Here is a 22,759-nt window from a genome sequence, read left to right as displayed (position 1 = left end):
TTTGTTGCTACGAGGATGTCAACGTTGCTGCCTTTTTCTGCCTCTTTTCTGCGTCTAAAACGCAGCCCCCACACCCCCCTTATATTGATCTAGGGTTAGGTCAAAGGGGTGTGGGTTGTGGGCTGATAAAGCCCACCATGGGCTGAACCCACTTTGGGCTGCCAGCCCAACAGGGAGAAGGTGGTTTGGCCCCCCACAAATCACCATATAAACTGAACAATTTTAGGAAATTTAAAATTTTGAGAAATTAGGACTTTTTTTAAAGAAAAACATTATGATTCTTTTGCAATTCGCCTTCTGAGTTTCAATCTGATTCACCCTCTTTTTTCAGTTATATTTACGTGGGAGCCTTAGAGTTTGAGGGAATTTACAATTTAAGAAAAAAAGTCAGTAATCATTACTGTGATTTCAAAAGGTCCTTTCATTAAAAACATATTGGCATAGGAGTTAATAACCATTAGATGTGGATCTTAGTCTTCACTACTTTGGACAAACATACCAAGAGAGAACACTTATTTTGCAACAGGTGAATTGCAAATTCATTTTGGCATAGACGTGAGTTAGATGGTTTTATAACAGGGTATATTTCCATCTCCTAACATAAAGTTTGCATCGACCTACTCTCTGACCGCATCATTCTTCAGAGAAATTAATTGGGTGAGTTTTGTCGAGTATGTGATTTATGTGATTGGCTTCCTTTGACACAATAACACTGTCAATGTTGGTCCTAAGCCCGGATGAAAAAGGTGGAGGGTTATGTTAGGTCACTGGCAGCCAATGAGAAATTACATCAGATCTTATAAACGATTTCAGTATAGGGCTAGGTCATCACCTGAAAGTGACTCGATGTACCTTCACCACTAGGTATCCTGAAGGTTTTTTATATATCTCAATGATGGCAAAGGATCCATATAGATGATCCCAAATAATTGAGACTTACAATTTTATTGTTGTTGTTTCATTTTTCACACATTATATGTTTGTAAAAATATATGTATGCATGCGCAATGATGTAGGTGAGTATCACAATGGCCTTTCACACAGCTTTTTTAACAATGATATGACATCTGAATAATAAGCTGTGACAACAATTTCTAACAACAATATAATATCTGAATAAAAAATTGTGACAGTGATTTTTCCTTGGCAGATATTTATTTTCCTTACAATACAGTAGCTCTCATGTAATTATTTGGCTTTGTAGAAAGTTATGATGTTCAAAGTATTGTGATGAATTCTGGTAATACTTGGATGAAATCTAGTTATCTTACAATGGAAAGTTAATCAATAGACTCTCTTAAAAGACCCTAGGAAGAATTTTTTTTTGTGGCAGTCTCATGGAATGGAATGTCCAGTTATAAATATATATACCAATAATAATTTGTCTTTCTTGAATAGAGACCAAAAGTAAATCAGCTTATTTTGATTACTTTTACATTTAATAAGTATCCTTTCATATGATTTATATTGCTTTATAGTTCCTTTTGCACTAGGAATAATCTTAAAGCAAACAGTGCTCATGCAATCTAGCACCAACCATCCATTTGTTATTGTGAGCAAGAACAATCCAGTTAGCAACTATGACATAATCTTGCTTTTGTCATAAACGTTGCTTAGATCTACATGCTCAAGTGTGTGGAAACTATGCCTAGGGCCTTAGCCTTTGAATCTTTGTTAGTTCAATCTTCTTTGGCAGTCTTGTTGTTGTTATCATCAAATCTCTAGGAGATATAAATGGTCCCCATCTTGAACCTTGCTTAGATCATCAATTTCTGCGTTCTCTTGGTTGATCACTTTTTCAGGATGATGTCCGACAAACTTCTCACCTGCATTTTTTTTTTTTTTGCAAGGCATGATTATGACAATGGAGAATATGACACATGACTTGTTTCTAGTTTCAAACTTCTGTTTTTCCTGAAACTTGTACTTTTGTTCTTCTGTATTTATGTGTTCTGATATAAGCTTGACACAAATAGTAGCCCACTTATGCAGACCACTTGCAGATCTATATGATTATTTTGTTTTGTGTAAATCAGGTTGAGAAATACTTACCACCAATTCTGAGAAGTTCCTCCACCGTGCCAGGTAAATTTATCATCTTAGCTGTTAGCTGCCTTGCTGGATTTGCCCTTTGAGAATGCATGTGAATTGTCACTCTTTTGCTAGTTAGGTTCTTGACATCGTTTTCAAATTCATGGCCACCATGTGAACAAGAAGCTACCAACATTTCACTAATATTTGGATAAGGAAACCTGGGTCTCCATTCCCTGCTGCTATGGTGCTTAAAGTTATTCCCATGGTCGGTTGTCGTTCTCCATTCCCTGCTGCCGTAGTTCTTAATGTCATTTCCAATGCTGGATAAGGGCTCTAATTTGCCTTTATTCTCATATTTACCCAGACCCTTTTGGGTCCACCTGTTACCATCAACTTTGTCCACAGTTGATCCTTGTTTGAGCAGAACCTTGGCAGTTTCATTGTGTCCTTCCCATACAGCTGTATGCAACACAGTGCGTTTATCTGCATGGTCTACTTTTGTATTGCAGCAACTAATTGGAGGTTGAATATCCATGCGAATATCCTTATTACTTTCTGCCTTGCAGAGTAGGTCTCCTGCATCCATCTCCTCTAGTGTATTGCTAACTCGATAACTATTTTCATCCTGATCATGGTTCTCATTCCTGTTCATAGCTATTTTTTCTTGCCATTGTTGAAGTAGTTCTGAATCATTTTGCTTTATCCCAGGGTATAATCTTTCATGTACACGCAACTTCTGTAAGATGCAATTTAGTTAAAATAAGCTTCTATTTTGCCAAAGCTGAGTAATTTTTTTAACTGAATTGGTCGATTCTGAAGTATACCTGGAGAAGATTACTCATGACAATAGTTGCATCCTGTTTGCTTTTGTGAATAATGTTGAAAAGTATAGTCCTGTTCAGTCTGAGAATTTGTGTTAGTTCAGTGGTTCTTACTGTGAATGGCTGTGGCATGTGACAAAGAACCGCTATCTCCCCAACTATCTCTCCAGCAGTCACACTCCCATGAACCTACAATTATCAGAGATCAGACTTGAGGTTGTTAATGTTTGACAAGTTAACATTCGATTGGTGCACATTCCAAAAGTCTTACCTTTTCAATCCCATCGGCATATGTTCGCATTTCCTGCAACAATTCAATTAAAAAGTAATCCTAATTTGTTGCTATCGCTGCAAACAACTATGTGATAGACATAAATATACAGGGCAAAAAGCCAAGTTTTACTAACCACTGCTCCTGATACTATTACATATAAATCTGTTGGGGCTTCATTCTGTAGCATCACATCTTCCTTTGGTGGAAAATACTCGGCTTTCATTTCTGTCACCTTTAATTTCACAATGATCTTGTCAGCATGCTATATATATCTGACCTGCTTAGGGTTGTAATTAGTAAACTTTTATATTAAACCTCACCATTTGAAAAAGGGTATTAGAGGCGACTCCTTGGAAAAGGTATACGTTTTGAACAATGGGTAAGAACAAGTGCTCAGCTATGCTTGAGCGAATGGCCTTTGGGAGATCATCAAGTATCTCTTGCTGCTTGAGTTCCTGTGTCTTGAACCGTAAGCATATGTGAGATAGCATCTGTTCCTCTATGTATTTTGGCAACTTATTTCTTGATGCAAATTCGGAAGCATTTTGGATGGTGTCCCTCTGAATATCAAAATGAACAATCAATAACAGAATGTAAAATCCAAGTACATTAGAATAGTGGTCGACTGTTATTCAAGCTGTTTCAATTATTCTCTTCACCCTTTGCCAAAATGACCATGTAGTTTAATAAATCCTATTGATGAAATGTGATTTAAGAAGCAGGAATATCTTTTTAACTTGTGAACAATACAGAAGAGAGAAACTGTACATAAAGAATAGTTGACTCAGAAAGACTTGTTCAACCAGACAATCAAACATCATATTCTGTGTTCTGGGTCTAGACTTACAAAAATATCTGCCAGTGTTGGTGATGCATGGCATGATCTGTTATTTTTCTTTGTTATTTGGCTAAATTAGCAGGTATATAGGTTAATGGCAAGCAAAATAAAGGATCTCCAGAAAAAAACTTGCGGAGTGGAATAGAACATACAAATTTTTTTGTGCGACTGGTCCCTTGGACAACAAGATTTGTCATATTTCCAATGAGGTAAGCCATCAAACCCAGATTGAAGAACATGTAGCATATATCAAATAGCATTTCTCTTGTGTTTTCAGCATGTAAGTCACCATAGCCTGTTGTCGTCAGGGTTGTAATTGACCAGTATATTGCTGTTACATATCTGAGCCACAGGTCATCTTCCCTGAAGTTTGGTATCACTGCCCCTATCCAGGTTCTTTTTGGGTCAGGGTATCGGTCGGCAATCATATAGTTAAAGCATCCAGAACAATGAACTGCAAAAATAGTTACCTGCGTTACAAAAAAGTTATTCTTTTAGAAATCAAGCAGCTTTTTGAAGCAAGACAAATTGAATACCATTCTGAAAGCTTACTGAGAAAAGTTTTGTGCACCGTGTCCAGAAATAATTGAACCGAATATCCTTCTCAAGCCTGAGGAAAGAAAATTAATGAGATTGTTCCTGTTCTTCTATTTGTGATATATGTACTGAGAAATGGGAGAAGATACAGACCTAGCAAACAGAGAACCGACACGACGCAGACGCCACAGTCTAAGCATACTTAGAAGTTTGAAGCTGAGACTATTACCATGTCTATTGTAGGAGAAGCTGATTGTTTGAATGGGATATGTTGAACATGCATCAAAGATGAACCAAGTAGATAGATACCTGTGTAATATTTTGTCATGGAATTTGGGCTAAATAGCAAAGTATGTATTAGTACTTTGGAGAAATAAAAGGTAAACACTGACCTGACTGCTATTCTCTTTGGATCATCAACAAGAAGACAGGATTTGTGATCCATGAAAGCAACAAAGAATGTGAGTACAATGTCGATTGCAAAAAAGCTATCGACAATGTTATCCACAAGAAAAATTTTGCTTGGCAAGTATCGTAGAAATGCAAACTCAAATGGGCAGATCCAGGCGGAGTAGAGAACCAGAAATATCAAGAACAACTCCCATAGTCTGGAAAGCAGTTAGTGAAAAGAGAAGAAAATAAACTGTCCAGTTTTCTAAAATATGAATGCGAGAAAACAGACTGATGGGTCAATATACCTGTAACGAGGATCATATGGGGAGACAATGTGCTTCCTGAGTTTGGTTGTATGGTTTATTGTTGCTCCAAGTGATGGCAAAAGGTCATCATGTAAGTTGAATCCTCCACTTTCCAATTGGAAACCATCATTGCAAAAATGTTGTAAGTAGTTCATGCAAGAGAACATGGTTGCAATGTGATGCTTTTGTAGTTTGATATTCGGTGGTGATCGAACTCGAGTGATCTACTATATATATAAGAAAGTGAAGGCTGCTGTCTGTCTGGTGTCTTGAGCAAATGGGCTGGTTGGTAAATGCAGAGCGAGGTTTGGATGAGGAAAAAGGTCATGAGAAGGGAAAAAGCGTAATAGAGAACTTGGGATTTAATCACTAGGATCAAAAGATTTGCAGATTGTGTGATAAATTATAAAGGTTAGAGATATGATATTCTGGAAACAATGGGCAATAGTTTCATGCCAAGTTCACAAGGTTTATGGTAGTGGGAATTCCAATTACACACGTCTGAAGTGGATGGATTTTTTACAAAATCGATGTGAAGTCTTGGTTTAAAATGGACATGGATGATCGAAACAGCTGAATCATATTGAAGCCCTATGACTCAGAGTTACTTTGTAATTAATTAAGGAAATGACTCTTGGCTTTTTGTGGGGCTAGTGCCTTTTGTAAACAGTAAAGTCACTGTTTTGGGTTTGCTTGAACCCATGCCCTTCCAGTGCCAACAGAGGATCTGCTGTGTTGAAGCACCACTTTTGGGATGATGCATGTCTGGTCCGTGAATGTGGCCAGATATTCTGTGGAGTTAGTCATCTGATGGAGACCATATGATCATAACCAAAAGACCTTTGGTTATTTAATCAGAAAGACATTATTCTCTCTTCCTAATGAAGTTCTTTTAGTTTCTCCCAGATGGTAATTTCTTTGGCGACATGATGTTGCATTTTGATGGAAAATGTGGCCCCAGAAACGACATCCATGCTTGTGACATGATGCAAAATAGTCTTCAACCTATGTGCTATAAAATAGTAATCTGGAGATTAAGTCAGTTTGTGGCAACTCAAAGCCTACAAATGCCCACTTTGTTTTGCAAATTGCAAGGCTGTGTGCCACCATGTCGGAAGATGATGATAACCAGACTTCTATTGTGACCCCATTGAAGGCAGTGTAGCTCAATGAAAATCATGTGATCTGGTCTCTGGGAAGATGGATCTGTCCATGATGAAATGTCTGGATGACGGAATAATATGGGTGTCAAACCTTGTGGTGGGTGCAATGGATGGGTGATTGATGCTGAGCAAGAATGAGACATCACCTCTTGGTCACGCAGCCTGTTGTTAACGATGTCATATTTATCATCAAAATCCAAGGATCACATCATTCAAATACATTATTTGAGTTCTTTTCTGCACAGCTCAAGCATGCGAGAAGCAGCACCAGGCTTTGCAGAGTTGGTTGGGTTGGATGAAGCCTTAGTCCTGTAGCAATGCGAACAATGGCTATGATTGGACAATCCAAGAAAACTATGAAGGAGAGGATTGATCTTGAGTGCTACAGGTCAGGAACCTCATTCACATATTGGTTGGTCCTTTTAGTTTTAACCTCCGTCACTAATTAGAATAAGGTCCTATATCTTAGATGCTCTTGGTTAGCTCACCTCTCAAGTTCCATCTCATGGTCCCTCCAAGTGAACCAGTCAGCATTTAGTTGATTTGATTGAAAGGAACAAGTATTGGCCCATTGCTCCATTAGTATCTTTTGTGACTGTTTTGTTTGTCATGAAGAACCTGTTAAGAAATGCAGATTAGCCTTCATCAGGTACAGTTATTTTATGCTAGTCAAATATCCTGGTAACCAGACTTCCCTCCAAGTGAACCAGTCAGCATTTAGTTGATTTGATTGAAAGGAACAAGTATTGGCCCGTTGCTCCATTAGTATCTTTTGTGACTGTTTTGTTTGTCATGAAGAACCTGTTAAGAAATGCAGATTAGCCTTCATCAGGTACAGTTATTTTATGCTAGTCAAATATCCTGGTAACCAGACTTTCCTCACTGGGTTAGTCGAGAATGCTATATGGGAAGCTAATTCATTAGGTCCAACTTGAATAGTAAACTACTCCCTTTCTATAATTGGCTACTGCTTGCTACCGAGCAATTTCTCACAATGCACCTACTAAACATCAATGATGTTCACATGTCGATCATGCAATATCTAGGGATACAATAGACCTGTTTGTTGCATTATCAAGGGATGAATCTCGTTTTTTACTCTGTTATCTTTTGCTGCAGCAGCACAAGAAGTTCTGGATCAAAGAAATGTGCCATCATCTATTTTATGACTGAAGAAAACATAGAGCCAACTGGTTGCCAAAGCAATTGTTTGGTTGTTGTCTAGGCAACAAAGCTCAGTGCCAAGAGCAATTATTTGGATGCTGTGCAGGTAATGTTACTAGGTGGAAAATTTTTGACCTTTGCATCCAACAGCAGAAGGCAGGACTGCTGGCATGGGCCCTCTTGTCAGCAAGGAAGGCTTCCCCCCTCGTGTCCCCACTGCTTCTTGTGGTCCTATTGGAAAACTGGGCATACAACTCGATCATGACTACATATCCATTAGTACATGGATCTTCTGAACCAGCCATGCGATTGGTATGATTACTCATCTATGATTATGTCGACCCCAAAGACTGGTTCATCATTATCTTTAGCTATAGAATATTATCTCTATTATTGTATAATGTTGATTTTCTGGACTTTTCCAGTTGCAATATGGTAAGATTCTTGAGCATGAGTTTTATGTGGTCATTTGCTGTTAACATCACACTTATGCTATACTAGCAAGGAACTTTAGCGGAAGCATCGATGCTACTTATCAACAGTAATTTTCAGCATCAAGTAAGCTCTAACTCTATTATATTCTAAAAGTCTTTTTCTTTTTTGATAGGATAGTTGGGCGGTGCCTATTTGTGGCAGGGAGAGGATGATTCCCAGTATGGATAGCTCAAGACTATTTTACCAGGTGCCAGGTACGCTTTCCAAAGATCCCTTCCGAAAGCTTTTTCATCCTATTGTTCTTTCTCAGTAACCTAACCTATGGATGCCATAGTTGAGGTCATGCCATGGCGGGCAAATCACTATCCAAGGGTGCTGCTGTTCATGTGGAATCAATCACATTGCCGTGATGTAAGTCTTCTCTTATCTAATTACTATCGCACCGTCAGCAAATCTCAATTGATAATTGTCTTGTTTATCCCGTTTCTGTCTGACCCGTTACCGGTTGAATGATCCATGAGCACTCTGGAATGTATAATTTCAGGTTAAAAAAGAACCCATGCTCGTTACACTTGTTTGGTCGTGCCTCTTTTTCGAGTTGGATATATATGAATGTAGGTCCCGCCAATCATGATCCAGGTTTGGCCACTTACCGTGGTCAAAGATTGCATCTTCGAGTGGATCAGAGCATTTAAACTGGGCGACTGCGACCAAAAGCAAGCATCCCCGCCATCATGTTCCATGGTTGGTGCAAGTCACATGTCATCGCAGGGTTCTGCTGGTGAGTTCCTCGAACCAGATGCACCTTTTGACAGCATCCATTCATGATAACGAGAAGGCATCTCACAACTCATATCTATCGAGCTTCATTCTACCTTATAAAGATGATACGATATTTATCAGTGCATTATGCTAATACAGTAGCGTTTCACAATGAGATTTGTTTGCTTATAATACAAGAGAAAACATATTATTCATATTGCACATATTGCTGTAACAACACCGGGTCATATATTTAATTAGTCCCAACCAGCTAGCTTATTTAGAAAGAACCTGGAATCGATCCTGCCTGCCCTTTTATCATTTGGTATCAGGATCACTTTTATGAATACACTTACTCATTGGTTGGAGAGATTGAACTCGGCACGAAAGCCGAGTGGAAGCTCTCGGATCAGGTTTCAGGTCATGCAGGTGAACCGCATCTGATTCCGTTTGGCATGGCTCGGTGACCCAATCGTAGACACTTGGACAGCATCCTGCGTGATGTGGACATGGCAACTGATCCGTGTGCCAAGTTGTACTGCATCATCATCTGCCATCCACGTTCCCTTGTCAACTTCTCTGATCGATTGCCGGCGTGCCCCGAGTCTTATTCGGTGCGTTATGGTGAGCGACCCCATCACCCATATGTGAGTTTATTCCTCTCTCTCTCTCTTTCTCTATCTAACACCGCAGTTTATTCTCACACGGGTTAGTAAATGTCTATCAAGTTAACGTAGACACCATAAGAATTGTTTCGACTGTTGCATGCATGCATAAATTGGGGTTTGCTTATGAGTCAGTCATCTTTGATCCTGAACTAAGATATCAAACCATATAGATGGCTCATTCCACATCAATTAATTAGTGGTTCATGTCTATCATTCGTTGGATAGGAAATCATAGCTACAAATTACTGGCCAAGTTTCTCTTGTCCACAATGGATCCTGGATCTTATTTGAATCCATAATCGGATCCAGTTTCTTATATGGATCCGATCTAATAATGTCCAAACATGAGCCATCCATCCATCCATCCATCCACCAGAACAAACCCCTCGTTCATCTGTCAATTGAGACGTGCGATCACAATCGGGTTCGTGCAATTGTTGGGGAATAATTCAAACATCACTTGTACAATTGAAATTTGTCCTGCCCCTTCAATTTGATTCCACCCTCCGACGACGACGACTAAATTTTAATCGTCCTTACGAAAGAAAAAGAAAAAAATAACGTGGCTTATATTGACAATTTGCATTATGTCAATAAGTTCGACAGAAATTTAAGCTCATATCTAAAATGAATCAATGTCACTAGGGGAAGTTGGATAAACATGTTCTTACCGGTGAAATCTGATTATTACATTCATTTTTGAGGCACTAAACTGTGTGTATGGAATTTGTGTCGGACTTGGATTGGGTTAGAGTTTGACATAAAAGAAGCTAATCATCATCTTTCTTGATCCAACCTCGTCGTTTATTATCTTATCTGAATCCAAGTCAACGACCAAATCCATCCCTAACTCAAATCTGGCTATCTATTTTACTTGCAGCTGTACAGCAGGAAAGGACAAAAATGAGAAGAGGAATATAAACACCAAATTAGTACTTGGGAGTGCAGAAAACGTTACAATCCTACTCGCAACTGATGGATTTCTATTTTTGACTTTATCCATTTGAAGGATTTATAGTCTTCACCACCTTACCCTCGATGCATCGACCTTATCAGCTATTTAGCTATATAGTTAAAACTGCTTACTCAGACTGCTAAAGAACATGTATCTTCCACCAAAAGTTCACACTGTAAACTGTTCTGATGCATACGATGTCTCTACAAGTTATTAAGGAAAAACAATTACTGAAAGTATAACTTATTTATAGATATTTGGATGACTGCATTTTTTTTTTTTTGTCGATGCATCCATCTGGTTGAAGAACATTGAGATCACCACCATATCTCTTCCTAGTATGTCACCTTCATCATCAAGGACTTTAGATGAGTTCTCAATGATTCACCATCAGTTAGCAACAGGAATCCACAAATCATTCGCTCATCCTTGCACCTCCATCAATTAGTGAAAAGAGTCGACAGAAGCAAATCTTGCACAAAAGTTGCTCTTGTGGTGGCATGCTTTCGCTTTTGTTCCCTCTCTTCATGAGTCAATGAAGAGTCAAAACTGCCAAGAAGAAACATTTTGATTAGACTTTCAGCTCCAATAATGCGATCATGATGGGGCTTCATGGATTCTAGCAGTCAATGATCCTATGTTTCATGCCAACCGGGTGAAATATGCTCCTAATAACTCCACTTGAGCTTTGTTTAGATATCATCCTCAAATACTGAGCATAAATGTAATTAACTACCATAAAATAAAAATCATGGCCACTGATCATATTACTTCAATGTAGAAAACGTTTGAGATCAAGCATGTGTTTGTTCTATAGTGTGCCATACAGATATCATGTATATCAGAGTACTAGTGACAAAAAAAGAATAGCACTAATGACAAGGGATTTGCAAAACAAGGAACTTTGACCACAGTGCAAAACACATGTCTTAGTGCATACAACGGATGATAAGAAATTTGACCACAGTGTAATCTAAGTATTTCCATATGCTTGTTCTGGAGATCTCAGTATAATCTGGTGCTTGTTACCTTAATACTATCCATAAGAAGCAACATTCTCAAGATCCTATCCACAACATGGTGCCTCTAATATTTGGTAAACATGCAGCTTTGTGTTGTAAGACTTTTTCTTTTGTGTGATTCTCACTTAAAATCATAGCTCATGGAGAAAGACTAACATGTTTAACCACCACGAGAAACGTACATAAATTAGCCGACAAGAAATACATTAACACATATAAAGCTATAATTGGGATTGGGCATGATGGTTAACTCTTATGGTTATTGTATAACATAGAAGAAGTTTTTAAGTCATTAAGCACCAACAATAAACCACTGCCCTTGGACAATCTACACTTCTCCAAATGCATCTGTGCATAAAGATTTTGATAACCCATACATGTTCCAAAATTAGATACCATAGTAGGATATGTTCCTAGTGAAATTTATCCTCTTTCTCATATGCTATGAAGATTTTAAAGAGATCAAATTAATATTTTGTTTTCTCTTTTGTTGTATGACATGAACCTAGTCTATGTATGCCAAGTTTTCACATGAAAGCATGACGAACAGATGCATAACTTAGTTGCTGCATGTACAACTACTTTAAGAATTATATCAAAATAAGCACATCCAAAACATCAGCATCTTGATCCCTAATATGCTTGGGCCCCATGTACTTCCCATACATGAGTAGACTAACCAACCTCATTTTTTTTTTCCTTTTCTTGTTCTCTCTTAATCCCCTCAGCTTGTACAACTAATTGATGGATATTTGTATATAACTTAAAAGCAGAATCGATTCTCCTCGATTACTGACAGCTTGTAAATGGATAAACAATGTCTATCGTGTTTTTACCTCATTATGTAGGTAGATAAATTAGCAATTAGTAATTATGGTTTCCATTGAATTACTTGGCCTGACGAGAGTGGCTAACATGCTCTACCATTCAAATAAGACAGATGATGAGCCAATCATTAATATTGAAGTTCCGATACCAACATATGTGATGTTATCATTCCTAAGTCACTTGGTTGTTGAATCAATGTCTGAAAGTTTCAAGTTTGGGTTCTAAGATAATCACAAATGCAGGTAAAAAAAAAATCTGAACAAGCGAATAACCATTTGAGCACTACTTTTTTCTATGGTTTTCGTCTTCCTTACTGACAAGTTAAGGAGCTAAGCAAGCAGCATGACACACTGCAGACGGTCCAGTGGTGACGTCTTCGATGACTGCCTTACTCACTGGTAAGCAACCAGCAAATGGGTTAAGAATGCAGATCTATTTCTATTTTCGGTACGGATCTAAAATGACTTGATAAGAGAAAATGAAGGCGATAATTAAAGCATTATCTAATATTAACTTTGTGTCCATGATATCTTGAATGAGATAATTTATGTACCTAACACAATATCTAAACCTAAGGCAACCTTCAAGTATTCCATGGGAATTCTAAAGCATTAGAATGAACATATCAAACTATACGGATGCCAAAGGCAAGTAAAATTCAACCAGTACCTCAAGTTCCAAGTTGGTAAAGCTGATTCGTTATTAGAACACATATCATCTCCAGCTGAAATGGAAGATCTTGAGTGTTTTTCTGCCTCAGATGTTGGGAAATCTAGTGCAAATGATGAAAGAAATGAATCAGCTGCTGCATTCAATGTGGTGTTGCTTGATCTATAGACCCCATTTCCCAAAAGCAACTGCAGATGGGCTTCACGAAGGTCCTTCCTAAGTCGGGAAAGTGCCTGGCTGCTAGGGATGGTATACCCGGATAAAGGCCGAGATCTCTGCATGTAATCCAAAGTTAGCAATAAGATCTTAGCATCAATGTTGGCCCTCAAGAACTATCGGTTTTGGCAGTTGCAGTCATTATGTGAAACGATTCAGCATTTTATGATCTGAATCAAATCAGCAATTTCAAAATAAGAAAAAAAAACCATAAGGATTTTTTTTTAAAATTCAAAGTAATTATAAAGTCAGGATGTGTGTCAGTAGTTTCAGCAACTATCAATCCATATAAAACCATAACTTAAACAGAAGTTTGAATCCCAGTTCTTTTTGAGCTGATCCAGATCATGGCCAGCTGAAACTTCAACTTTGCCAAACTATTTTAGGAAAAGGATACCTTTAACAAGTGTCCATGTTGCACTATAATATGATTCAGCATGTCTTTCATAATCTTCACAGAGCAGATAGGGCAAACCTGAAAAAGAATCATTGAAGATTGTTACTTGCGGCCACCATGTGTATCAACTAACACAAAGACATGGTGCATAGACTATTCTTTCTGCTTGCAACACTAATGTTGGTTGACAACATTTCAGAACTAACAAAGATAATCGATCTGATCTTTTAGCAATTCCATATCAACTCAAAATTTACATCTCTAATCCACAAGCAAGGGAGAAGAAATTTCTAGTATTAGCTTAGATTAGAGGTAATTTAGGATGAATAGAGACCACAAAAATAAACTGTTCTGCTCGCTTTTCCCCCCATTTCTGAGCGATCAAACTGTGATAGGCTCGAAACAACCCAATTGTTTCTTCAAACTGAAGCGACTTGACAGCAATAATCTCAATAAGCGATCTGAGTGCTCAATACTCACAGCAACTTTCGATTCAAAAGGATGCTCCTCTTCAAGATGGGAGCACAAAGAAGCGAGGTCGTGATCCTCATAGCAGTACGGGCAGGGCAAATCCGGCCAGATCTCCTCCTCCACCGCGAAGTCATCTACGCTCAACCGATCTGAAAAATATGAATTTTGGCAACATGAGACAAGAAATAAGACCTTGACTTTGTGATCGAAGAAGAAGCAAATACTAGATCAGGGAGTCGTTTTCAGGAAAAGGATAAAGAAGGGTAATGGAAGAGACAGGTCGGAGGAGCACCTGATCGACTATTGTGGCGAAGCTGGAGCGACAAGTGTCTCTTCGCCGCTTCCAGGCGCGAGATCCACAAATCGGAATCCATTCGACGGGAAGGCTCGAGCAGCCGAGTCGGGGCCTGAGATCCGACCCAAATGATAAGTTTCTCCCCTTCCCCCCTCCCCACCTCTCTCTCTCTCTCTCTCTCGCCCTTCCTCTAATTCAGGTCCGTTGCTCGAACCGAGATCAATTGGCAGAGCAGAGAGAGAGAGAGAGAGAGAGAGAGGAGGGAGAGAGAGAGGAGCGGAGAGGATAAAAATGGGATTTTAATTTGGTTGGTTATCCATGCGCGATTTGTCAGCGGCACGGTTTAAGGAGTTGGGAATTGGTCTTCCTCAACCTTTTGGTCGAGTCCAACACGAATCGGAGTTCTGGGATTAACCTGTTCCGCGAGATAACGCACACAAATGGAATCCGGCCACGCCGCCTCGGTCAACATATATTATTAGGGTTTCGTCTCGCGGTTGGGTCTGGGATTGCTGTTCTTGTCTGCTTTCTGGGGTTAGGGCTTCGGCGGCCATGGCGACGACACAGCAGCACCAACACCAAGGTGGAGCGGGTGCCGCGAAGAGGAAGCCGGTGTTCGTAAAAGTGGATCAGCTGAAGCCCGGGACGAGCGGGCACACCCTCACGGCCAAGGTGCTCACCTCCGAGACGGTCCTCCACAAGGGCCGCGCTTCCGCCGCCCAACTCCGCCCCACCAGGATTTCTGAGTGCCTCATCGGCGACGAAACCGGCACCATCGTCTTCACTGCCCGTAACGAACAGGGTTCGGTGCCTTCCCTTCCCTCCTGTTTATCTTTCGTTTTGTTCGTAGTTAAACCCCATCCTTTCTTTTTTCTTCTTTCTTATCATTAGCCTTCGTTCTTATGCATGCATCATGTACTGCACCAATGCCTACGAGCACCATTTAAAGGAGAGTGTTGAAGCTTGTTGCATCTGCGTTTTTCTATTGATGATTAGGTGTTGTGTTTGTTTAATTGCTCTTCCGTGAAACCTGATACTATCGAGCCAGTGATCATGGAGAAAATGTACAGAAGTTGAGGATTAGGAGTTGGAATGGGGGCTTGATTAGAATCATGATCTGTGTGAATTAATATATCGACATGTAACTCATAATTGACTTGTTGTTCAAGACTCTCATCTTAAAATAGGAGGAAAAGAATATTTAGGTAACTAGTATTCATGGGAATGGTCCGCACCATAATGAGGAGTGCCTTTTTGGGGTTTGTTGAGTTCCAGTCAAGGCTTAAAATAAGTTTGTACTGTGTGTAACAATTAAGTATAATAATATGCTTGAGCTACATGTTCCTTGCCAGTTGCATCTTGTGTTTGGTGAAGTGGGAGACTAGAATAATCTAGCCCTAAGGGAGGATTTGTTTTTTGTTGGCTTGTTTGTTTGTGTTCTTTTCTCTCTGCCTCCTTTGGTGAGTCCACCAGAAAAAATATATATAATAACAAAAACAACAAGGAAGAAGTCACAATCATTTGGGGCCAAACACAGATGCTTCCAAAAGCTAGAAGCAAATTTGTATAGAACTATTGTCTTTACTTAGTCCCCTCTTTGAGGTTAGTTATTTTAGATGTATTATTACCAGCAAAAATGTTTGTCCTTTATGCAAATTTTCGAGATACCTTGTTGTACTCTCTATGGATGATATGTCTTTGAAGTGCAGTTTACTACTACGACCAATAATAGTATAGCGGAAAAGTGGGCAATTTGAAAGATGTTAACTTGTCAAACAAAATGACATGGTTTCACTTATACACGGTGGTGTTTGACAGTTGTATTAGTTATAAACACCTAACCATAACAAAGAACACACACATATCCTGTCCATAATTTATATTCAAAAAATATATCACAAGTTATCATCTATATCTGCAATAGCATGGATCCATGTTTGCTTATCTCCTTGCCCATCACAACGGTGGGTTTTCAATGTCCTTATCTGTAAAACAAGGTCTACTATAAGTGATAATGCAGTAAGCATAAACCTATAGTCTTATTCAGGTGAGTAGGTATTATGTCATGTATGCAACATTTTGTAATCAAATGCAGAAAACATCTCATGGTAAAACATCCTCTTAGAGCTTATTTATCCATGTGTACCCTCATGATAGGATATACACGTATAAAAGTGCAAAATTATGATCTCAAGTAACTCATAATGCATATGTTTAAGAGTAAGTCATAGTACAAGGAGAATGATTCTTCAATAAGGTGGAACTCTTCCTATTGCCCACGGAGCGGGAAGGAAATAATCAAGAGTATAGATTAGTTGATAATGTATAGATCGGGGGGAATGAATATAATAAGATGGGGAAGTCCACAAGTGACTATACATCGGGGAATTCATTACAATAATGGGGAATTCCATAAGTATGGATCGGGTGCACACTTATATCACACGTCACAATGTATGTGTGCACTCTCACATCGCACGTTATGTTTTATATGTGCACTCGCATATCGCACATCGTAACATATACATGCATTTTTATATTGTATGTCATAATATATACGCGTACGCTCACATCGCATATCATAATGCATATATGCACTCCCACATCGTATATCATCACATCTGCATGTACTCTCACACTGCACGTCATAATACATGTACATTTTGATATCGCACATCACTACATCTATGTGCACTCTGACATTGCACGTCATCCCACCTATATGCCATTCATTTTCGTTTTAATTCATGTATTTTTATGTTCATGCGCTGCTTATATAAACAGTATACTGATACCTAGATTATTGCAAATGTATCTTTCAAAACAGCTTTATAAAATACCTTATGAATGTACACAATATGTATGACCATTGTTTTGCAGTGTATTAAGCTTGTACTTACCTGATTCGACTCAAAACGATGGTGTTAGCAAAGGGTCACGGTCCTCAATGATTAGGTGTGTTAGGGAGCTATAAACATATCAAATTTAGAATACAGGATTATGATATACCTAAATTAAGAACCTTACATCTTAGATCACTTATAACTCCTAATGTAAACAATAATTTGTAGCAAAATTTAGGTAGAATTTCCTCTGAATTAGACTGTACCCAACCTGCAAATTCTCCTAAATTTCATTACCAATTTGCCAATAAATCAACCTATAATCAAATGGGCTAGCTACTAGCAATTAAACAAATACAAGATTTTACGAAATAATCTTGCTTCACTATTATTGATGATCAAACCATCTTGTATTATCATGAAATTCTGTAGGAACTCAGGAGACATATAAAATCAAATTTACACCAAATTTCAGTTCGAAAAAGAATTATTTGGAGGAAAAACTATCCTCCCAATATAACTATCATCACCTATTTTATTCTGTTGTAACTAAATTGAGAATGTCTGAATTTCTGAAGCTCACCTAATGTATTCGTCTAACACATATCAAGAGCACGTAAGTTAATTGTATCTTTAAGGGTGTCAAATTAGTTAGAACAAAATCCTCTCATAGGGATTCTGCATACCTCGGCTTGACAACTCATATTTCTAAGCACAAAGCTCAGTTTTAAACTATTCAAGAAGTCATAGATACATAACATAATCATACACAACATATCAAAAAATCAGATACTAATTTATTCCCTAGGTGACTCAAAATCATTCGAAAATAACAATCTATAAAACTGCTAAGCTGAAACCCTAGGCATATCTATTAGAAAGATTGGCTTTCTTACCTTGTTATTCCTTAGAACCAGAGTTCTTGAAGAGTGAAAAAACTGAGAGAATGGGTGAAAAATGAGAGACAGGGTCATGCCTTATCTGGTTTGATGAGGAGGACAAGGATAAACTAGAGAGGAGTTGGGAATAGTGCATATTTGGGGCTGCTTAGTGGTTTCCATGAGGTGTTGGGTTTAATCTCATTAGGCCTTATCTTATTTCTATCTAAGTATAATGCTAGGGCTGGTACAACCTAGAACATGAGCCTAAATTGGGCCAATTTTCGTTTGACAAAAATGTAGAGTTTTTGGTTTAGGATCATCCTTCAATCTCACTTATGTACCTTATTTCTATTCATGCATAAGTAAAACAATTTACTATTTGATACACATGATGCACGACCCTTTCTCTCATTTTTCACCAATTCTCTTAGTTTTTTCACCCTTCCCTTCGTGGAGAGTAAAAACTCTGGTTCTACTGAATAGCAGAGTAAGAAACTCAATCTTTCCATAAATATACCTGGGTTTCAGCTAGCAGTTTTGTATGCTTTTTTTTTTGGATGATTTTGAGTAACCTAAGGTTCAAATTATATTATGATTATGTTATGATTCTATGGTTTCTTGAATGGCTTTAGTATGAGTTTTGTGCTTAAAGATATGGGCTTGTCAAGCTGAAGTACACAAAATCCCTGTGCTCTTGATATGTGTTAGAAGAATCTCTTAGGGTTTTGTAGGTTTTGGAATTGAGTGAATATCATCTTTGTGCATCAAGATATGAGCTTTAGTAGTTCAGGTATCTTCAACCTAGTGTTAATATAATATATTAGGTGATAATAGTTGAATTGGGAGGGCAGTTTGGCCTTTAAATGATTGCATTTTGAGCTGAAATTTTGTATACCCTATTTGCATTGAGTTGCTTATAACTTTTTGTGAACAACTCCAATTTACACAAAACTTGTTTGATTGGAAAGTAGGCTCGTATTACCTTTCTAGCAACACTTTTCATGGATAATCTGGAGCATAATTGCCTGTCTAGATGTCTACTACAACTAACCCTACTGTTTTTGCCAAAATTTATCATAATGAACTGTTCTCAAACTTACACATTCTCGAATGTTCTTGTGCTTCTAATTACTCCTTGAATACACTAATATATCATTAATGAATACAATTACACAATTGTCGAGAAGTGGCTAAAATATCCTATTCATCATATCCATAAAGGCTGCTGGCGTATTAGTTAAATCAAAAGACACCATCAAGAATTTATAGTGATCATATCAAGTTCTAAATATTATTTTAAGGATATCCTCCTTAATCTTCAATTGATAGTAACCATATCTCAAATCTAGATATTTTAAGCCTCTTGTTACTAACTTCTTATTTGTTTTTCTTTTTTATTTTTACGATTGGTGAGCTTGACCTTATCCTACTTGTCTAGTATCTTTTGAATCTCCTCAATATCTCTTTCAATTATCATAACTCTATCAACCACATCAACATAAGTTTTGATCTTTAAAACTGAAACCCAACTTCTTATGCCTGGCCCTAGTCCTCTTTTAAACCATTTTGCTTTTCCAAATTCATCATCAGCCATAGCAAATTTAGAAAGTTCAATGAAACAGGAATTTTACATTGATGCATATCATGAATAGTGTAGTCAAAGGTGCTAGGTGCTAAAAGTTGCCAAAATGCTCGAGACGCTAAACACTCATCTAAGCAAAGTAAGGCACTTGCAAATATTAAAATTTTAAATATATATATATATATATATATATATATATATATATATATATATATATAGAATTAAGGAGAAGAGGGAGGAGGAATCGGGTAGGAAGAAGGACAAGGGGCTGTTGGGGTGTGTGGTGGCTCGATAGCTATCAGTTGGGAGGGGAGCTATTGGTGAGGAGGGAGGGGGAGGGGTGCTATTGAGTCCAAGGAGACTCGACAGCGCTATCGATTGGGAGATGACAGAGGCCGAGAAAGAGGAAGGGGACAATGAGAGGGATGGAGAGGGGGAAGAAGCAGAGAGAAGGAGAAGAGGAAGGAGGATGGAGATGAGTCTATCAGGTCCAAGGAGGTTCGACAATTGTCAGTTGTGTGGGGGAACTATGGGGGAGGAGGATGAAAGAGAGGAGGGGGTTGACAGTGGAACAGAAAGGGAGAGGGGACAGCTAGAGGGAAGGAGAGGGGGAGGAGGGAGAGAGGGGGCTATTGGGGATGCTCGGTGATGGGTGACAATATCAGAGGAGAAAGAGAGAGAGCAAGGTGGGAAGGAGAGAGCGTTACTGTGAAAAAAAGACACAATTGGAGGGCCACCATGTGAGAGGAAGCTGCTAGTCGGTCGACGAGGTGTCACTTTGCAGCAAGAGGAAGTTGTTTGCTGCACTAAGTCATTTGTTTGTTTTCATCGCTAGCATTAGGTTTTCTAAAGAGGAGGTCGGGGTTGATCTTGTGTGTGTGCAGGGGGTAAGCAATGGGTCATTTGGTTTGAACGAACCATCATCATGCACATTAGGTTTGAGCAAACCAGGAGCATTTTAAACATGCACATGAGCCACCCGATGCTTGGGCCGCACCAAATTGCAAGCACTCACCCGATCCACCATTGAGGCGCTTGGGCCTTGTCTCGCCTCGCTTGGGTGCCCGGTGACTTCTGTGATTATGACATCTTATGCAGATGACTTTCTGTAATCGAAGTTTAATATGCTTTTAAAGGTTATTGATATGATGAGCCTTTGGTGGATTGCCTCGCTTGGGTGTCCTGTGACTTCCATGATTATGACATCTTATGCAGATGACTTTCTGTGATTGAAGTTTAATATGCTTTTCAAGGTTATTAATATTATACGACTCTGCTGCAAATCCACCTTGCATGCATAAAATGACATGTATAAATTGCACATATGAGATATGTTACTTTTAGTATTATTTTTCTATCTGAAAGGGTGCAACAATTGTTTATGGAGGGATTAGTTTGGATTTGCATGTACCATTATTAGATGACTGTCAAGGAGCCCTTAGCTTAGTCGATATGTCTCGGCAATTGTTTCACTTTGGAGTTTAGTTTCTGCCCAAATGGTTGTTTGACCTTATGTATTCGAGGCATTGGATTTTTTGGCCAATATATATAACATATATGGGATATGTATGACTTCCACTGCACCAGTGAGAAAATAATGCTAGAAGATGAGATTCTCCGTGTTGCTTGATGAAGTTATTTGGTTTCCTTCTACTTTCTTTATCCTTAAATATTTGTTTGCATTTTACTGCTTCTTGTTTGCTGAAGTGCATCTGGAAAATCCTCTCCACGTATGGACATATGCCTTTGTATGAAGATGTGCATCTATGCATGCACAGGATTTTATCATGAGTATTACATCTGCACAAAGATTTGACATCGCTTGCATATCTTATAGGTATAACAGCACCACCCTACATCAAGTGATAGTGCATGTACTATTATTCTTTTACCTCTCATTTGTTTTGGACATGAACATCTTTCTAATTATTGTTACAAAGAATTTTGAGAGAATTGATATTAAGATTGCTCGTAAGAATGTACTTTTGGACCTTTGGTCCCTTGTAGAAATATGGCGTCTGGCAGAGCTGATCTTGTGATGATTAGTAAGGTCGGACTACCTTATATTTTAAAAGCTTCATTCAGTTTCTGACAGTAATCTTTACACAAATTTCCATTTACCTTAATATTTGCATTTAAGGTTCCTCTATGCTGCTCGACATGCTTACATAAACATAAGTACCTCGCATGAAAATGGTAGCACACATGAGACGTTGAAGATTCTTGGGATGTCTTATATCTTTGTCATTGTAGTCGGCTATGAACTAATTGAATTTCTAAATTAATTGTTCAAAAACGCTTCTTCAATAAGGATTGTTCAACAAAGTTGTATATTTTTTGGCAGTTGACTTGATGAAACCTGGTGCGACCGTCATACTCCGCAATGCAAAGATTGATATGTTCAAGGGGTCAATGAGACTGGCCGTCGACAAGTGGGGGCGCATTGAGGTCACGGCGCCTGCAAGTTTCACAGTGAAAGAGGACAACAACTTATCTCTGATTGAGTATGAGCTGGTCAATGTTGTGGAAGAGTGATGTCCAGTGGTAGAGATAAGCACCGAAGAATCACAGGTTAAATTCTACGTCAATCTCCTGGAGATAGTTTTGAGTGTGCAGGGATGTGAAAGCAAAGTGGTTTGAAGGCGAGTAGTTTCAGTGCTGATGAAGCTGGCCGTGGTTTCAACCTTGTAAGAGTTGAGGCTTCGCTAAGGTTGCTGCTGCTGCTGCATCGGTTTTATTAGTTCCTTAGTTTTTTGGCTGATTGTTATTTTCTTGCAGATTCTGAAGACAACTTGTATTATTTGTTGACCTCTGTGTACAATCCAGCTGCAATTTAACATTCTTATGTGGGGTTGGATATCGACCACGGTCATTAAGCGGGGTTTTGTTTTGTGCGCATTGTTTGCAAGCTCACCATAGGCATGCTTTATTTTTGTTTGCAAGCTCACCGTATGCAGTATGCATTACACGTGTGTGTGTATATATATATATATATATATATATATATATATATATAATCATTAATTTTATAATGTGTAAAATGTGCACCCAAATATGAAATCTCACTTATATTAATTATATATAAACCTAGTATCAATTATCTCATTTTTTAACTGTAATATTTATAAATCTCATTAACGTATAAATCTAATAAAAAAAAAACTCAATAACCATGCAGAATTTCATCCCAAATTTTAACCCCAATA

The 22,759-nt window shown here is 38.4% G+C and overlaps 4 protein-coding genes across 7 annotated transcripts; 2 read left to right on the top strand and 2 right to left on the bottom strand.

Moving 5' to 3' along the window:
• Positions 1-1,517: 1,517 nt before the first annotated feature.
• Positions 1,518-5,369, bottom strand: LOC135645049 (potassium channel KAT3-like). Its single transcript, XM_065163093.1, has 11 exons — positions 5,203-5,369; positions 4,897-5,112; positions 4,658-4,813; positions 4,520-4,577; positions 4,120-4,437; positions 3,450-3,689; positions 3,263-3,361; positions 3,127-3,159; positions 2,859-3,044; positions 2,053-2,770; positions 1,518-1,826 (listed from the first exon to the last, which is right to left on the bottom strand). Exons 1-11 carry the CDS (start codon positions 5,367-5,369, stop codon positions 1,714-1,716), a joined length of 2,304 nt encoding a protein of 767 aa, XP_065019165.1. The 3' UTR covers positions 1,518-1,713.
• Positions 5,370-5,397: 28 nt separating this feature from the next.
• LOC135645050 (uncharacterized) lies at positions 5,398-10,632 on the top strand. 4 transcript variants are annotated; one of them, XM_065163095.1, is made up of 6 exons: positions 5,398-6,753; positions 7,488-7,841; positions 8,137-8,218; positions 8,299-8,375; positions 8,583-9,373; positions 10,275-10,632. In XM_065163095.1, the coding sequence occupies exons 2-5, from the start codon at positions 7,791-7,793 to the stop codon at positions 8,790-8,792; spliced, it is 420 nt and encodes a 139-aa protein (XP_065019167.1). In that variant the 5' UTR covers positions 5,398-6,753; positions 7,488-7,790; the 3' UTR covers positions 8,793-9,373; positions 10,275-10,632. The 4 variants fall into 4 exon arrangements, with proteins under 4 accessions (XP_065019167.1, XP_065019168.1, XP_065019166.1 ...); XM_065163096.1 differs by having other exon boundaries at positions 7,485-7,841; positions 8,142-8,218; XM_065163094.1 differs by having other exon boundaries at positions 7,485-7,841.
• Positions 10,490-14,497, bottom strand: LOC103996131 (protein DEHYDRATION-INDUCED 19). Its single transcript, XM_009416972.3, has 5 exons — positions 14,245-14,497; positions 13,962-14,101; positions 13,482-13,559; positions 12,869-13,143; positions 10,490-10,898 (listed from the first exon to the last, which is right to left on the bottom strand). Exons 1-5 carry the CDS (start codon positions 14,324-14,326, stop codon positions 10,790-10,792), a joined length of 684 nt encoding a protein of 227 aa, XP_009415247.2. The 5' UTR covers positions 14,327-14,497; the 3' UTR covers positions 10,490-10,789.
• A 247-nt stretch (positions 14,498-14,744) lies between these two features.
• On the top strand, positions 14,745-22,447 carry LOC103996132 (uncharacterized protein At4g28440). The gene is made up of 2 exons (XM_009416973.3): positions 14,745-15,049; positions 21,898-22,447. Exons 1-2 carry the CDS (start codon positions 14,800-14,802, stop codon positions 22,086-22,088), a joined length of 441 nt encoding a protein of 146 aa, XP_009415248.1. The 5' UTR covers positions 14,745-14,799; the 3' UTR covers positions 22,089-22,447.
• The last annotated feature ends 312 nt before the right edge of the window (positions 22,448-22,759 follow it).

The sequence above is a fragment of the Musa acuminata genome, chromosome BXJ3-8 (assembly GCF_036884655.1).
Source record: "Musa acuminata AAA Group cultivar baxijiao chromosome BXJ3-8, Cavendish_Baxijiao_AAA, whole genome shotgun sequence".
Lineage (NCBI taxonomy): Eukaryota > Viridiplantae > Streptophyta > Magnoliopsida > Zingiberales > Musaceae > Musa > Musa acuminata.
Note: the sequence above shows the minus strand (reverse complement) of the source record. Positions and strands in the feature narration are given on the sequence as shown.

Coding starts and splice junctions, on each gene's coding strand:
- LOC135645049 (XM_065163093.1), bottom strand. CDS start 5,369: ATGTTCTCTTGCATGAACTACTTACAACATTTTTGCAATGATGGTTTC. Junction 5,113..5,202: donor CCATATGATCCTCGTTACAG/GTATATTGACCC, acceptor ACTGCTTTCCAG/ACTATGGGAGTTGTTCTTGA. Junction 2,771..2,858: donor TCATGAGTAATCTTCTCCAG/GTATACTTCAGA, acceptor TGCATCTTACAG/AAGTTGCGTGTACATGAAAG.
- LOC103996132 (XM_009416973.3), top strand. CDS start 14,800: ATGGCGACGACACAGCAGCACCAACACCAAGGTGGAGCGGGTGCCGCG. Junction 15,050..21,897: donor CACTGCCCGTAACGAACAGG/GTTCGGTGCCTT, acceptor ATTTTTTGGCAG/TTGACTTGATGAAACCTGGT.
- LOC103996131 (XM_009416972.3), bottom strand. CDS start 14,326: ATGGATTCCGATTTGTGGATCTCGCGCCTGGAAGCGGCGAAGAGACAC. Junction 13,144..13,481: donor AACATGGACACTTGTTAAAG/GTATCCTTTTCC, acceptor GATTACATGCAG/AGATCTCGGCCTTTATCCGG. Junction 10,899..12,868: donor TTACCAACTTGGAACTTGAG/GTACTGGTTGAA, acceptor TCTTCTTGGCAG/TTTTGACTCTTCATTGACTC.
- LOC135645050 (XM_065163095.1), top strand. CDS start 7,791: ATGACTACATATCCATTAGTACATGGATCTTCTGAACCAGCCATGCGA. Junction 7,842..8,136: donor CTGAACCAGCCATGCGATTG/GTATGATTACTC, acceptor CTTTTTTGATAG/GATAGTTGGGCGGTGCCTAT. Junction 8,219..8,298: donor ACTATTTTACCAGGTGCCAG/GTACGCTTTCCA, acceptor TGGATGCCATAG/TTGAGGTCATGCCATGGCGG.